The sequence below is a fragment of the Podarcis pityusensis genome, assembly GCF_964106645.2.
Source record: "Podarcis pityusensis genome assembly, chromosome: 2".
Taxonomy (NCBI): Eukaryota; Metazoa; Chordata; class Lepidosauria; order Squamata; family Lacertidae; genus Podarcis; species Podarcis pityusensis.
The window spans coordinates 3,453,301-3,468,229 of NC_138029.1; the positions used below are offsets into that span (position 1 = coordinate 3,453,301).

The window sequence follows — 14,929 nt, forward strand, 5'->3', positions numbered from 1 at the left end:
CCAAAGCATGTGCCACAATGTGCAGGCAGGTAGGATCTCAGCTGGCGTACGAGATGGAGCTGGTAGACAACCGCCCTGACCTGTGCCTCCATGGACAGCTGTAAATCCAGAATGAAAATGTAATTACAGTGGAACCTCGGGTTGTGAACGTGATCCGTGCGGGAGGCACGTTCAAAACCTGCAGCATTTGCAACCTGCAGTGCCATGTCTGCGCACACACGGGTCGTGATTCAGCACTTCTGCGCATGTGCAAAGCGCAATTTAGTGCTTCTGTGCGGGCGCAAAGGCCGAAACCCGGAAGTGACCCATTCCGGTACTTCCGGGTTCGGTGCGGTGCACAACCCGAAATCGCGTAACCTGAAGCGTCTGTAACCCAAGGTACCACTGTATGTATTAAGTGACTAATTCAGACTAACATCATCCTAAACAAAGGTGGTTCAACACAAGGGCCACATGCTGCCCTTGAGGATTTTTTTTGTGTGCCCCCCAGCAACATTTGAGGGTCTCCCACCAGCCCTTGCTCTGCCTTCTCAAAGCCAGGTGAGCTGGGCGTTATGGCTTTTAAAATGTGTTTGTGGGAGTGGGGTTTATTGGTTTGTTTGTTTTTGTATTTTTCTGTTGGGAACCGCCCTGGGATCTTTGGATGAGAGGCGGTATACAAATTTTATAAATAAAAAATAAACATAAAACAAACCAATTCCCCCTCCCACCCCTTGTGACCGATATAGCTCTTCCCCGCCTCCTTGTTTGTGATGTAGTAGCTCTTCATTCGCCCCTTCTTCTTTGGCCCGGAGAGGGGGCACATTTTGCGGTCTGCCTGGGGGGCCAAAATATCTTGGGCCGGCCCTTGTAGGAGGGCGTTGGGGCCCGTTTCTTTGCTGCTTTCTGAAGGCTGCCGAGGCGCTGGTCCGGCTGCTTCGAGCTCCTCCAGACTCGCTTCACCCGAAACGTCGCTGCCTGCCAGGTCCCTTCCCCAGCCCCGGGTGGGGTGGCGCGGGTGGTGGGGCGTGGCGCTCCCGGCCTCCGCGAGCGCCTTTTGCAGCCCAGAGCTTCCGGGCGGCGCGCCAGGCGCTCTCCTGCCTGCCTGCCTGCCTGCCTGCAGCCCCGGCGGCGCGTTGTCGCGCTCTTGCTCGCCGGGCTGGCGGAGAGGGAAGGCGCTGCCGGAGCCCTCGCTCTCCGTCCTGGGCACGGCGGGCGGGCGAGTGTGGGACCAGGAAGCCCAGAGCAAGATCCTGGTGGCGGCTTCTGCTCCAGCGCCAGCGGGCGGGGGCGCGCGCGTGTCTAAACGGGCCAGCCGGCCAGGGCTGTTTGCGTAAAGCGCGTACCGGCTCCGAAAAACCGTCGCTTCCAATGGGTTCCGCGTTGGATTCCTCGGGGCTTCTCCTGCCCGAGGATGGTTCGGCTCGCCTCTTTTCCCCGTAAGGTCATCCATCCGGGCCCCCCAAGAGAGCGCCCCCACTCTGGACAGGCTTCTCCAGGCGGGCCGAGTAGTGGGCATGAAGGTGAGTGCGTGGCGCCCGAGGAAGGTTACCTGTTGGCGACAGGTGGGGTGCGGGCATGGCAGCGCCTCGGATGGATGTGCGGGCGCCGAGCTATAAGCAGCTGAGTTAAAAGTCTGCGAGAAGCGGCATCAGCAGAGGGGAAGCCGCAAAAACAACTCACCTCGTGACACCTCCAACCAAGGCTAACGGATGTTTGATAGCCAGAAGCTTTTGCGGACCAGAGTCCATGGAAGAACGACGAAGCGGCACCACTTTTGCCAGATACCCGGCGCAGCCGCCATCTATATTGGCTGGCAGACGAATGAGCCATGAGAACGGAGGCATGCTAGAGTTGCCGGCTGTGAGCCAGGAAGCCCTGAATTCAGATGTCACCCTTAATATCGCTTAAGTGGTAGCCTTAGGCAAGGAAAACTGCTCTTACCTTCAGTCCCTGGAGTTAAGCATTTTCACCCACCTTACAGGGTTGTCGTTAGGAGTATTAAGACAGTGTCGGCAACGTGCTTTAAGCACCCTGGAGTGCTGTGATATTGCAGTAATACAGAAATATAAATAACAACAATATTACAGTACTGCTGTTGGGGGGGGGGGCAGAGGAATTCATAAGAAGCCCAGCCCTCCCATTGCACAGGCAGAATGCAGCATGAGCAAAAGGCTTTTTTTTTATTTTCTCACTGCTTCCCTTTGCTCCCCAAGGTGGCATGGAGGGGACAGGGAAGAAGGTGGAATGTCGGGCTTCTGCCTGGTGACGTCTCAGACTTGCCCCAGCTCCCCAAGGGGCTCATGGATCCCATCCCAGAAGAAAGTCTTCTCGAAGTGATTTGGAAAAAGATGCACTTGTTCCGCAGCTACAGCTATCAGATCCAGCTGGAGGGGCAGGTGGGCAGCGCCCCCAGGATCCAGGGGATCCGATGGGTGAGTACCGATGCTCTGCAGCCGGATGCTGCGTCTCAACAGGTGGTTTTTGTTGTGACTGGGTAGGCAGGTGGCTCTGAATGACAGGGAGGCTTCTCCTGACCCCAAGTGAGCATGTGGAGCCAGTCAGGATAAGCTACCTGTTTGTCATTATGCCCAGAGCTGGTTTTGCAGGCTGCTGTGAGTCAATGTGATAGCAAAACCACTGGCACAAACAGGGCCAGGGTTCAGCATGTTCTTGGCGCCAGAAAAGACATGAAGCCATTTTCCATAACCGGAATCTCTCTCTCTCTCTCTCTGTGTGTGTGTGCATAACCTTTTAGCACAGGGCTGACAAACACTCTCTCAAGTGTCTCCTGGACCAGCGTTCGTAGCACCCAGCCTGACCACTTTACTTCTTTGGTCGCAATTGTTTTCAGTGCTGTACTCTGCAGGAGTTGTGTGGCCACTGGCTTTGCTCGGTTTGTCTGTTTCCACACACACCCTTTCTAATCGTGGCAATGTAGCAAGAGGTTAAAGCCACTAGGCATGCAATCTTTGTTTTTCACATTTGTACCTTGCCTTCTTCCAAGGAGCTCAGTTAATCCACACTGTATCTCTGACAGGAGATTAAATAACATGCACACGTCTGTATATGTCTACTCAGAAGTAAGTCCCACTGAGTTCAAAGGGACTTGCTCCCAAGTAAGTAGGAACAGATGCCCATCCCAAGGAATTTTATCAGAGATGTAAGCCCTGTTGAGATCTATTTTCTACTGCCCCTTAGGGTTTGGAGTTCTAGAATTCCTACATGGACAGCACATTATTATTATTATTATTATTATTATGTATTAAGCATTTATTTAGAGTTTCTGCGTATGCAAAGTGCTCTGCATACCAGCTCAGTAATCTTCAAAACCTCCATATAAACTAGGCCAGTATTACCCATAGATTGCTCTGGCCTAGGAATGAGCAGGCTAATGCGTGTGGAGATCATAAGACAATCCTGCATATGGGTAGAAGCTGTGCTGCGTGCAGACCTATTCAGAAGCATCAACAGGACAAATGTTTAGAAGGTATGGGAGCAAATGTGTCCTTTGGGTCCTTAAGCCCTGGGATCCCTTGCATGCCCACACAAGCCATGCTGGATCATTCTCACACAAACTGCTTAACATCTCCAACCCACAATGAAAATCATTAGAGTTTAGCTGTTTTGAGGTGGATCAAGAGTGCTTATCCCTACCTTCATCAAGATCTAATTACAGATCAGATTGCTTACTCCCACAGGTGTGCACATATGAAATCTGGTACCTTCCACTGAATTTAGATTCCTTTAAAAAGAAATTGTTCATTTATTTATTTTTAGAGTTCTAGCTTTATACTAGTGTAGTATCTATAAATCAGGCAGTCAGTTGCACGGATTGAACGAGAGAGATACCACATGGTTTTGTTTTTTAAAGCCTGCATCTAATGCCATTGGGCTTCTTTATATCTGTTTGTGTGAAAACATAGTTTGAAATGTAATCTTCACTATAAAATAAAAGCTGGGATTGCCAGGAATCTGAGATGGATCAATGAGTCATGGGGTTCATGAACTGCCTTACCTCTTGCAGTCCTTTGCTTCTGATCATAGAATTACAGAGTTGGAAGGGACCCCGAGGGTCATCTAGTCCAGCCTCCTGCAATGCAGGACTCTCAACACATGGTCCCCCATTCAATTTGGAGCCATCCCGGACCCCCTTAGCTTTGGTGGCAGTTTTTAAAATTGTTGTACCACTGTCCTCATTGGTTCATTGCCGTGGTACATCTGGACCAAATGAGATTCCCGCTTATTGCTAACTGGTCTACTCCACCATCCACCCCTTTGAGATGATGGATTCCTTTCCTGGTTCTCTGGAGGAAGCAAGCAATCGGTGTCAAGTTATAACAAGCACAAGTCACTTTATTTTCCCTCTTTTATTTTAGTGCTAACAGGCAAGGACGCCACTCCCTGCCCCCAGGACTCCAGCTTAAATGCTGCTGCTGTTTTTTAAACATACCCTTTCGTCTCTAGAATTTGGGAAGTTAACAATAGACCTCTAGAAGAAATGGGACAGTGACAAAATCTTGTCCCCATGCCCTCTCCCTCTTGGAATGTACTGGGAAGGGACCTGGATGACTTTGGGCAAAGCCTGTCGCTTGGCCTCCCCTCTCTCACAGCATTGCCATAAGGCAAAAACTGGTGAGCTGATTTCCTTGGCGGAAGGGTGGGATACCAATCTCTAACAAGCAGGAAAATAAATGCAGCCAATAGCTTGCACCTGACCAGTATGTGAGAGCACTTGAACTTGCTTTCTGAAAATACGAGTCTTCCTTTGCAATCCAAGAGATGAGAAGGCAGAGTGTCAATACTCAGCGGTGAAAGACAAGCACTTGGTCTCAGAAGTACTCCCACACTTGGTTATTATTTCCAAAGCTGTTTTAGCAGACCAAGGTTTTCACCTTGGTATGAAGGCAACCAGGAGTGGACTGTGGTTCAATTTATGTATTCCATTTATATCTCACTTTTTTCCCAAGGAACTTGAAGTGCCATACATGCTTCTCCACCCTCCTCATTTGATCCCCACAACAACACTGTGAGGTAGGTAGGGCTGAGAGGCAGTGTCTGACCCAAGGTCACCCAGTGCGCTTCATGGCCAAGTGGGGATTTGAACCCTGGTCTCCCAAGTCCTAGTCCAGCACTGTACCACACTGGCTGTCAATGAAGCTGTGCAGCATATGTCAACATATGTAAGCAGACAGATCCTCAAGTCCCTGAGTTCTAGGAAGTTGTTCCAAAACCAAGCAAACAGTCCTCATTCCACACAAGCCTGCCTGATCACCAGCCCAGTCCACCATACAATCAAACCCAGAGGAAGGAGGCTCCCCAGGGGAATTCTTGACTGTTCTCTTTGGTCTGAGGAAGGGCGATGGCCTTCTGGGGACAGAAGTAGCCAAACATAGCCAGGAAGAAAACGGCAGGCCCCAGGTTTGGCTGGCTGCCCGTGCAGGCCGGATTTCTGGCGACAGGCAGACTCTCTTCTCCCTGCGGCCACGGGCAGGAAAGTGGGGGAGGTGACAGCCCCTTAGGAAGTTGCTTGGACGGTCAGAGCTGGCGCTGCCTGCCGGAAGAACAGCTGTCCTGATCAACAACACAGGGGCTGCAGTCGTCGGGGAAGAGTCGTGCCAAGGGTGGGGATGTAAACAGTGGGATACCCCAAGGACACAATTGGGGCTGATGCTGTTTTAACTTGCTTGCAACTTGCTTGTATTAGGAAATCAGAGAGGTGAGGAAGGCAGGGTGCTGGAGCTTGGGGATGCTGCCTTCAGAAGACAGAATCCGGCCACTCACTGCAGTAAGTGGGAGCAGCAAAGAATACGGCGTAAATGCAACTTATCAGCTGTGTAATCCTGGGAATCTGGGAATGTTATTTTGTAAGGGCTAAAGGCAAACTCATATGGGATAGGAACCAAAGGTAGAAACAACTTCAGATTGTGCTTGTTTCCTACAGCAGCTAAGAGCCAAGTCCCTGGTTCATCTCTTTCCTTTTCCATGAGTGAATGCAGCAGCGAGCTCTTTGGAAGGCCCATACCTAAGAGCACATGCTTTTCATTTTGAAGGCCCTCGGATCAGCTCCTGCCATATCTAGTTAAAGGATTGATGTAGCTGGTGTGGGGAAAGACCAGTCTGCCAGTCAGAGTGGACAATACTGGGCTGACCTGCAGTCTGACCTGACGTAAAACAGCTTTCCATGTTCCACAAAGCCTTAGCCCCCCTTTCTATGCAAAATAATACCAGCCCTCCTTGCAGGAATGTTGTAAAGATTCACCAGCACTGCTGCTGTGATTAGAGTCTGCACAAGGTGATACAGGGCTCAGCTCTGCAGAAGGTTTTCTGGATGTTGTGAGGGTACAGCTGCTACCTGCTACTTTCACTCCTCCCAAGCAGCAGATGGTGTGGCTGGGTTTGTATGAGGCAAACCCAGGTGCAAAAATATCTTTATCCACTAGCTGACACCTAGATTTTCATATGCAGAGAATTAGGGTGTGTTTACGAAGGAGCCTTCAGTCGTTTTGAGACCTCATCTCATTACCTGAGTCTGAAATGGTACAGTCTGGTCATCACCCCACCTGTTGTTGGTGACCACTGGCCCTCTTTAGTACCATGAGGATAAAAGGAGCCCATCTCTCAGGCCTACTGTGTGAGGATGAAGAAGAGCCAAGCTTAAGGAATCCAGATACAAACAAAGAGACAGCTCTTGCACCTTTAATAGTTGTGCTGGAATTTAAGCAGGTGTAGCAGGCATGACAAGCTGCACCTGTTGAAATTTCCTCTTCCACACAAATATTAAAGGTTCAGGAGGCCCCTGGCCAGTGCAGCTGAGATACACATTATATTGGACAGGCTCCCATCTTTGCCTCGTGGGAGTTTAAAGACTCTCTTGCTGACATGGAGAAAAATCTGGATAGCAATCAGATGCGTAGGCAAGGAGGAGCCGGTGTGTCTTGCGCTTTCTGCTTCACTCAATTGATATCCCGTCTCAGCAGCTAACAGTGCAATCCTCTGCATGTTTATTCAGAAAGTGTGCATAGGACAGCTCATTTGGTGGAGCGTGAGACTCTTAATCTCATGAACATGGGTTTGAGCACCATGTTGGGCAACAGATTCCTGCATTGCGGAGGGTTGGACTACATAACCCTCACGTTCCCTTCCAACACTACAATTCTAGGATTCTAGGAATGCAGTCACCAAGAAAGAAGATGAGCAATGGTAAAAAGGCAACCAGCCCAAATGTGCCTGAATGTGTGGTGATGATCCCTTCCAGCTTTCTCTGCATGCACTGCGTTGGGACCCGTGCGTGGATGATGGGCTGCCTTCGGATTGGTGAGTCACAGTTGGGCAGGTGTGTGGTGAGGATACAGGCAGCTTTTTCATGCCAAGTCATCCTGACTGGCAGCAGCAATACAGGGTCACAAGCAGAGGTCTTCCCCAGCTCTGCTCCCAGAAATAATTTTAGCCACAGAATGTCATGTTAGGTGTTGAAGCCAAGCGTGTACTCTGCCACTGAGTTATGGCTCCTGAACTGCACTATGGCAAACCTGTCCCTAGAATTTGCTACTGCAGATGGTCTGTGACGTTCTCAGGGTCCCCTAGAGGCCCAGAGGGTGATGAGATCAGCTGCTCTGCTGAGTCTAGAGGTCCCTTAATGGTCCTTGCAATACAGTACTGCCACACCTACTGAGTCATAGCGGGCAAAAGGGTTCTTTCTCTCTATTGTTGTTTGACTAGACATGTGGGATGGGATACACCAACCTTGTAATCAACCTAGGCTTTAAAACAGTAAACATGTATTTATTTCTAGAATATAGTACCTAGAACAAGTAGCCATTTCATGCAGAATACTAAAAGAGAAGTTCAAATATTTTCACCCAGCCTTCCCTGGCTTGGTGACTTCCAAATGTTGTTGGACTCCAAATCCCATCAGACCCAGCCAGCATGGCCTGGGGCAGGCATCCCCAAACTCAGCCCGCCAGATGTTTTGGGACTACAATTCCCATCATCCCTGACAGCTGGTCCTGTTAGCTAGGGATGATGGGAGTTGTAGTCCCAAAACATCTGGAGGGCCGAGATTGGGGATGCCTGGCCTAGGGGGTCAGGGATGATGGGAATTGGAGCCGAACAACATCTGGAAGGGACCGGCTTGAGGAAGGCTGCCCTTACCTCACATAACGAACCCTGAAAAAGCTACCTTTACTTAGGCTTTCATTATCCCTCCCATCTCATTCACTGGTCACCTCCAGTACTGACTTTGCGGGAGGCATTCAGCTGCATAGAGGAAATTTAGGTTTGTGCCATTAAAGTGGATTGCAGTGTTCTGGTGCAACAAATCCACATTAAAAACAACAACAAAAACCCACAACAGACTTTCTTGCCGTTAGGAAAGTGACCAGCGAACTGCACTAAAAAGTGTGGGATAAACAACTGATTAATGGGAAGACATGTAGCTACCGTGCAAGCAAACCAAAGCGAGTGCTCATTGTTGCATAACCACCACATAAGTAAACCAAATGCTCAGTGAATACAGGGTATCATCTAACCTTGTGTGCAAGCTTTGTGCAAGTGAATGAGGGTGAATGCTCAATGAACAGGTCTTTTGGATGAGCTCTCTCTGTCCCTCCCTTCTTCCCTCTCTGTTTCTGCCTCTCTCTTTCCCAGCAGCCTTCAACTGTCTTCTTGAGAGACACGGTCCACCTGTCACTCACTCTAACTCCAGCCCACATTCCATCACGCTCCCCTGCTGTCAAACACCCTTCTGCTCCCTCTTCCGTTACACTGCCCATGTGGGACAGGTTCTTTTGTTTCTCAATGTGCACCCACTCGCATGCTGCACACAGAACACTTGCATGCCAAGGATTAAACTAGCGTAGAACTAGGACCACTAAGAGGGGTCCTGCTGCACTGGGGACAAAGCCCCCCTGACTCACATTCTCTACTTTTTACGTGACTATTGGAATCTGCTGCCTGGCCAGCCCTTCCATTTCTCTCCCACACTGCCCAGTCGGTGGTGAAACTGACAGTGCTGGGAAAGGCTTGCCAGTTTTGTAGCTGTCTCATCTGTTTTGTGTGCTCATCAGGAGTGGGGGACCTGGTGCCCTCCAGATGTTTAATTAGTCATTCATTTGACTAAGTGGATTTATATAAAGCTCAATCATCTGCAACCTCAGTCTAAGTGGTTTACTGTTGCTGGGCTCCAGCTCCCTTCAGTTCCAACCAGCACAGCCAATGGTCAGGGATTATGGGAAATTGTAGGCCAACCATATCTGCAGGGAGGCAGGGTTCCTACCCTGTGTGTGCCTACTGGTGTACACATCCCTGCCCTTTTAAAGAAAGGGTCTTTGAACAAGCCATGGGAAATTGAGAAGGCATTTCCCCAATCTGGTCCGTTTAGTCAGAGAGGTCACCTGGTAGGCAGGTAATGCAGAAAATGGAGAGGGGTGAAGGTCACACACTGTCCAGAATGTCACAAAACATGTCATGATGGAATTGTATCTGAGTGAGGCTTCAATATATTATGAACCATCATCTAGGGAGGCAAATTGGGGAGTGCCTTGGACCTCACTATTTGAGACAAGCATGGTGACATTTGAAGCTCGAAAAGCTTTATTTGTGAATGGTGGTAATACTTGTAAACTGAAAGGGGGGGGGGAGAGATTACAGAGTGATAATTAAAGCACCTTTAAAGTGCCCATTTGGTATTGACCATTGTTGCATATGAAACCAATGTGCATCTCATGTGGGCTTTGCATTTCAACCTACACAGTCTCAGCCATTGTAGTGGCACAGCTGGGATCGGCCCATTCACCATGTCGTATCTTTTACAACAGCCTTTTGTTCTGCTTTTCTCACACTTCATAAATGTGCTGACGTAAGTGATTCTGTGTGCTAAAAATGGCTCCTCTCTTGCCTCTTTGAGTCCACATTCCTGGCTGGTGCCAAATTTGCTCCAAAATGTTTACAGATACTCTGAGGAGGAAGGGTCTGTGGTGGAAAGATAAAGATCAGTGTAGTTGCTTCAAGGGAAGCAGCACTTTGGTTAGACTGGGGAAAGGACTAGATGTGTCCTATAGTGGTGGGAATTAAGGAAACATGTTGCAGTGACATTTGGGCTGTGACTATGGTTGTAAAAAGATATTGCTAAAAAGGTCAAATCAGGTGGACAACATTAGCTTGGGAGAAACCTCTGGTTGGAAAAAGTGGGTCTTTCCATAACTAAAAAGATGGCCAAGTACAGGTGATGTGTTGTCCCAGAAACTAAATAGCCGTACCATACATCTTTCTCAAAAGGGTGATGCCATTCTTCTCCCCTTCCTCTGCCTGTGTGTGTGTGTGTGTGTGTGTGTGTGTGTAAAAAACAACAGACTGGCTGTCTCAAAGCTGGTTCTGAAAGTGATAGAGAGAAGCTATGGCTAAAATGCCCCCCCCCCCCATTGTTGGGGAGCAGGGTCTGATGGAGTGTTAGTGTTGTGAACCTTCCATTTCGAGGTGAGGCGAGGCAGTGGCCTCTGAGTACCTGGAAGGGGTTGCAGATCAGGCTTTTGAGGAGCTCACCACCTCCTGCCCTTTGAGAGCCAGTGTGATAGTGATTAAGAGTGGTAGACTCTCAACTGGGTTTGGGTCTCCGCTCTTCCACATGCAGCTGCTGGGTGACCTTGGGCTACTCACACTTCTCTGAAGTCTCTCAGCCCTACTCACCTCACAGAGTGTTTGTTGTGGGGGAGGAAGGGAAAGGAGATTGTTAGCCGCTTTGAGACTCCTTCGGGTAGTGATAAAGCGGAATATCAAATCCAAACTCCTCCTTCTCCTCCTTTGTTGCACACTTGGCACCTTCCTGCCTCCCCCACTGCACACCCTCCAGCCACTGTGCTACTGCCACTGCCTCTGGGTTGCGGTGGGTGGACGTGCATGATGGGTGGGCATGTGATAGAAGGTGAGGCAGCAGAGGGGGCAGCATTTCTGTTTTGTCTCTCCCGACAAAATGTTCTGGGCTGGCCCTGTTCTATCTTATGCCCAGCCTGTATACATATGCAAACAAAACCTTTTATCACAGAAATACAATAAGTCTCCTGTGACATTTATTCCAAGGGAAGCAAACTCATGCCCTCGGTATGTACTGGGATCATCTTCCACGTGACAGCCCTTTGAAGATGGCTGTCTTATCGCCTCTCGGTCTCTTCTTTTCCAGGCTAAACATTCCCAACTGCTTCTCATAAGGCTTGGTTTCTAGACCCTTGAACATCTTGGTTACCTTCCTCTGAACATGTTCCAGCTTGTCAATATCCTCCTTATATTGTGGTGCCCAAAATTGGCCACCATATTCCAGGTGTGGTCTGACCAAGGCAGAAGAGAGTGGGACTATTACTTCCCTTGATCTGGACACTATATTTCTGCTGATGCAGCCTATGATAGCATTAGGGTTTTTTTGCTGTTTCATCACACTGTTGACTCATGTTAAGCAAGACCCCAAGATCCTTTTCACATGTACTGTTAGTAAGCCAGGAGTGGGGAGCCTGGTTTTTGTGTATTTTTGAATCAGTAGCCAACTAAATTTGGCCACATGTCCAAACAGAGTGATCTGATTCTTAATTCCTTGGCAAGCAGTCGCCTCCTGCTTGGAAACAGGACTGATGGAGTTAATTGCTGAAGCTTCATCCCAGGCTTTTCTAACAGTCTGGCTAAGAAACAGGTCAGACTGGTCCTCTTCTGGCCAAGCTTTGCCCCTAGGGTGTTTGGCATGTGTGGCTACAGAGTAAAATGCTACATCTCCAGGATATGGCAGTGAAGAAGGATCTGCTGCTTCCAAAATAGCAGAGCCTGCGTCATCTTTTATGAAGCTTGGACCCCTTTCTGCAGCTCCAATGGTCTCAGTAGGCATTCACCTGCCTGACCCCGAGGTAAGGAGAGGGAAAATGGTGCCGTTCTCTGTCTCCCTTGGAATTCTAAATATCTATTTAAAATCCGGCTATTTCCTTGGAAAGAAATACCTCCAGGTGATTTGGCCTAAAGGCACAGCTGGGGAAAAAGTGGGTAACTGATGGTGCATTGATAATTACTGGCTACTTTTGTTTTGCTGCGGAATTACTTGTGAAAGTTCCTCTGCCACCTCATCACACCTGATCAATAATGGTTTGGAAATAAATCAGTGTTGGCTTATCTTGCAGTTTACCATGGTTTCCCCTGCTGGGTGTTGGTGACTGCAGTGGTTCTAGAGCAAACACGGTTGGGCCACAGGCCATTGTCAGATGACCTTCACAGCTCCATCCTCATGGCAAATGATTAAGGGGGCAGATGCTGGCTTTTCTTTCTAGCGTGGTAATGAAATGTGACTTAATCCCCCCTGAAAATCCAGTGTGAGCCTCATAGAAGTGAAATGCTTCTTTAGCACTGTGGTGTAGTGGTTTGTTTGTGGAATTAGACCAAGAAGACCAGGTTCAAATTCTCATAAAATGTGGGGCTGACAGCACTATATGCCGTGGCCCCGATCTGGTGGAACGCTCTGTCCCAAGAGACTAGGGCCCTGCAGGATTTGACATCTTTCCACAGGGCCTGCAAGACGGAGCTGTTCCACCAGACCTTTGGTCAAGGCACAGTCTGACCCCCTCCTTCTGTAATCCTCATAGAACTCTAGCCCAATGCTTGCCATTAATTTGATTCTGAATTGACTTTATAATTTATTTTAATTAATTGACTGTGATTTTATGTAAATTGTGCTATTTTTACTGTTGTTAGCCACTCTGAGCCCAGCTTTGGTCAGGGAGGAAAGGATATAAATAATAATAATAATAATAAGGTCCTTGGAGAAAACACAGGAAATAATATATAAACTAAAGTGAACACAAGGGTTATCAAACTTGAAATATACCATTGCCTGATTAAGGTGTCCTCCCTTTAGGTTGATTTCAGCTGTGCAAAAATTGCCCTTTTAATTCTGAACTTTTTGGGGTGGCAAGCTTTCAACAGCTAGCATTATAACTGAGAAAAAGCTGGTTTTCATTAGTGATTTATATTTAGGCTTTATAATTGTTGTTACCCATTATGAGCCCACAGGACTGGGCAGCTTAGGTGTCTTATCACATGGAACTCCCTGTACCAAAACTGGCTCACTTATGGCAGCAGAAAGTAGCTTCTGTGGCAACAAAACTTGCTGGAAAGCAGCTTTGTGTCATGGACCTGCTGGATGCAGAGAAATGGTGAGAGGCCACAGCTAGGGAACCCCCAGGGGAAGTAGGCTCAGAGCCAGGGGACTGGTGGTGGAATGACAATGTGTGGTCAGAAGAAGAGGAAGAAGACTGGGAGGAGGAGGAGGTGTTGGTAACAGGGTTTAGTGAGCAGGAAGAGGCGGTGGCAGAGAGCGGTCCAGAGTTAGAGGCAGAAGTGGAGGCTGGAGAGAAGGGACAGAGATGAGGCAGGCTGCTGAAGAAGCCAGGGAGTCTTCCCTTCCTGCTGTGACCAGGTCTTATCCCCCCTGGTCTCCCAGAACACAGAGAGGAATGAAGAGGGCAGAGCAAAGAGAGACAAGATGAAGGAGCCTCAGGTTGCTCGGAAAGGACCCAGGAGAGGAGCCTTAGAGAGCAGTGGGAAGGACTTCAGTCCTTGCAACTGCTTTACTGGGACAAGACCTACTGGGAAGAGTTGCTGGGATCACTGGGCCTGAGCTGTTTTGTTTGAATAAAGAGTTAACTTAGTTGACACTGAGTGTTTTATTTCTGACCTGCTCCCGACTCCAGCTCCTGACACTTTGTTTGTGGCTAAGGTCTATTCCATGCCTCCAAAATATATTATTTCTTCTAATAGCAAACTCAGGTAGTGAGTGGTGACGAAAATGGAGCCAAAGCAGGGTTTTTGAGAAACAAGAGGAATTTATTAGCATGTCCTGAGCAGCCCAAGGCTTGCAGTAATAAGAAAGAAAACAAACCCCAAGCTTTTCAGGGAAAACAAGCTAAGGGGCCAACAAACGGCCCAGTGAGGACTGAGCAGGCTCAGTACCCACTAACCACAGAACACCCAGTTTATATTTTTTTTGGGGGGGGATGTAAAACCTGGCAAGGAGCGTTGTTGGGGAATAGAATGGAATACATTGCTTGAGCACCTTACAACTAATAGTGTTGCAGAGAAGGGCCAGTCTGGTTGGCAGGAACCTTGCACAGGAGCACTCCACAAGATGGTGAGGCTACGCTGCAATCTTATGTTGAAGGTCCCACATGCTGTAAATAATTTTGATCATCTCAGCCTCAAACAGGAGTTAGTTCCTCTGCAGTGCAGATGTTGCCCCGCTAGATGCTGAGGACTAACATAAGCACTAGCATGTGCATGGGTGGATTAATTTATCAGGTAGATATGTGGCATGGGCCAATGTGAAGGTGCTCACAAGCTTTGGAAAGGGCTGGTCCAGCTGCACATCAGTTGGGAGGTTGACTCACCTGTGCTTCTGGGCCTAATCCGCTCACCTTTTCAACATTATCTTGGCAAAGCAAAAGGCGGCACAAGGCCCCTGGCACGAATGCTTGGCACGCCTGCCCTGCTGATGTAACAGCTTCTGAGATTGCAGATTAGGCAGGCTTCTTTAACAGAGCTACAGTGATTAGAAGGAGTTGCAGTGATTACAGCAATCAGCCGTCTTCACCCTTTTCAGAGTTGGGATCCATGTTTCATAGAATCATCGAATCATAGAGTTGGAAGAGACCACAAGGGCCATCGAGTCCAACCCCTGCCAAGCAGGAAACACCATCAGAGCACTCCTGACATATGGTTGTCAAGCCTCTGCTTAAAGACCTCCAAAGAAGGAGACTCCACCACACTCCTTGGCAGCAAATTCCACTGTCAAACAGCTCTTACTGTCAGGAAGTTCTTCCTAATGTTTAGGTGGAATCTTCTTTCTTGTAGTTTGGATCCATTGCTCCGTGTCCGCTTCTCTGGAGCAGCAGAAAACAACCTTTCTCCCGCCTCTATGTGACATCCT

General features: G+C 48.7%; 1 protein-coding gene across 4 annotated transcripts in view; it reads left to right on the top strand.

Annotated features, from left to right (window-relative positions):
- The first annotated feature begins 1,096 nt into the window (after positions 1–1,096).
- Positions 1,097–14,929, top strand: part of RAPGEF3 (Rap guanine nucleotide exchange factor 3) — a 57,970-nt gene continuing 44,137 nt past the window's right edge. The window contains exons 1-2 of one of the 4 annotated variants that reach the window (XM_080989985.1): positions 1,097–1,502; positions 2,196–2,414. In XM_080989985.1, the coding sequence (XP_080846111.1) occupies positions 1,497–1,502; positions 2,196–2,414 (225 nt within the window). In that variant the 5' untranslated portion in view covers positions 1,097–1,496. Of the gene's footprint in view, positions 1,503–2,195; positions 2,415–7,141; positions 7,297–11,170; positions 11,865–14,929 lie in introns of those variants that run through there. The other 3 variants (XM_080989986.1, XM_080989987.1, XM_080989988.1) reach the window with 3 other exon arrangements.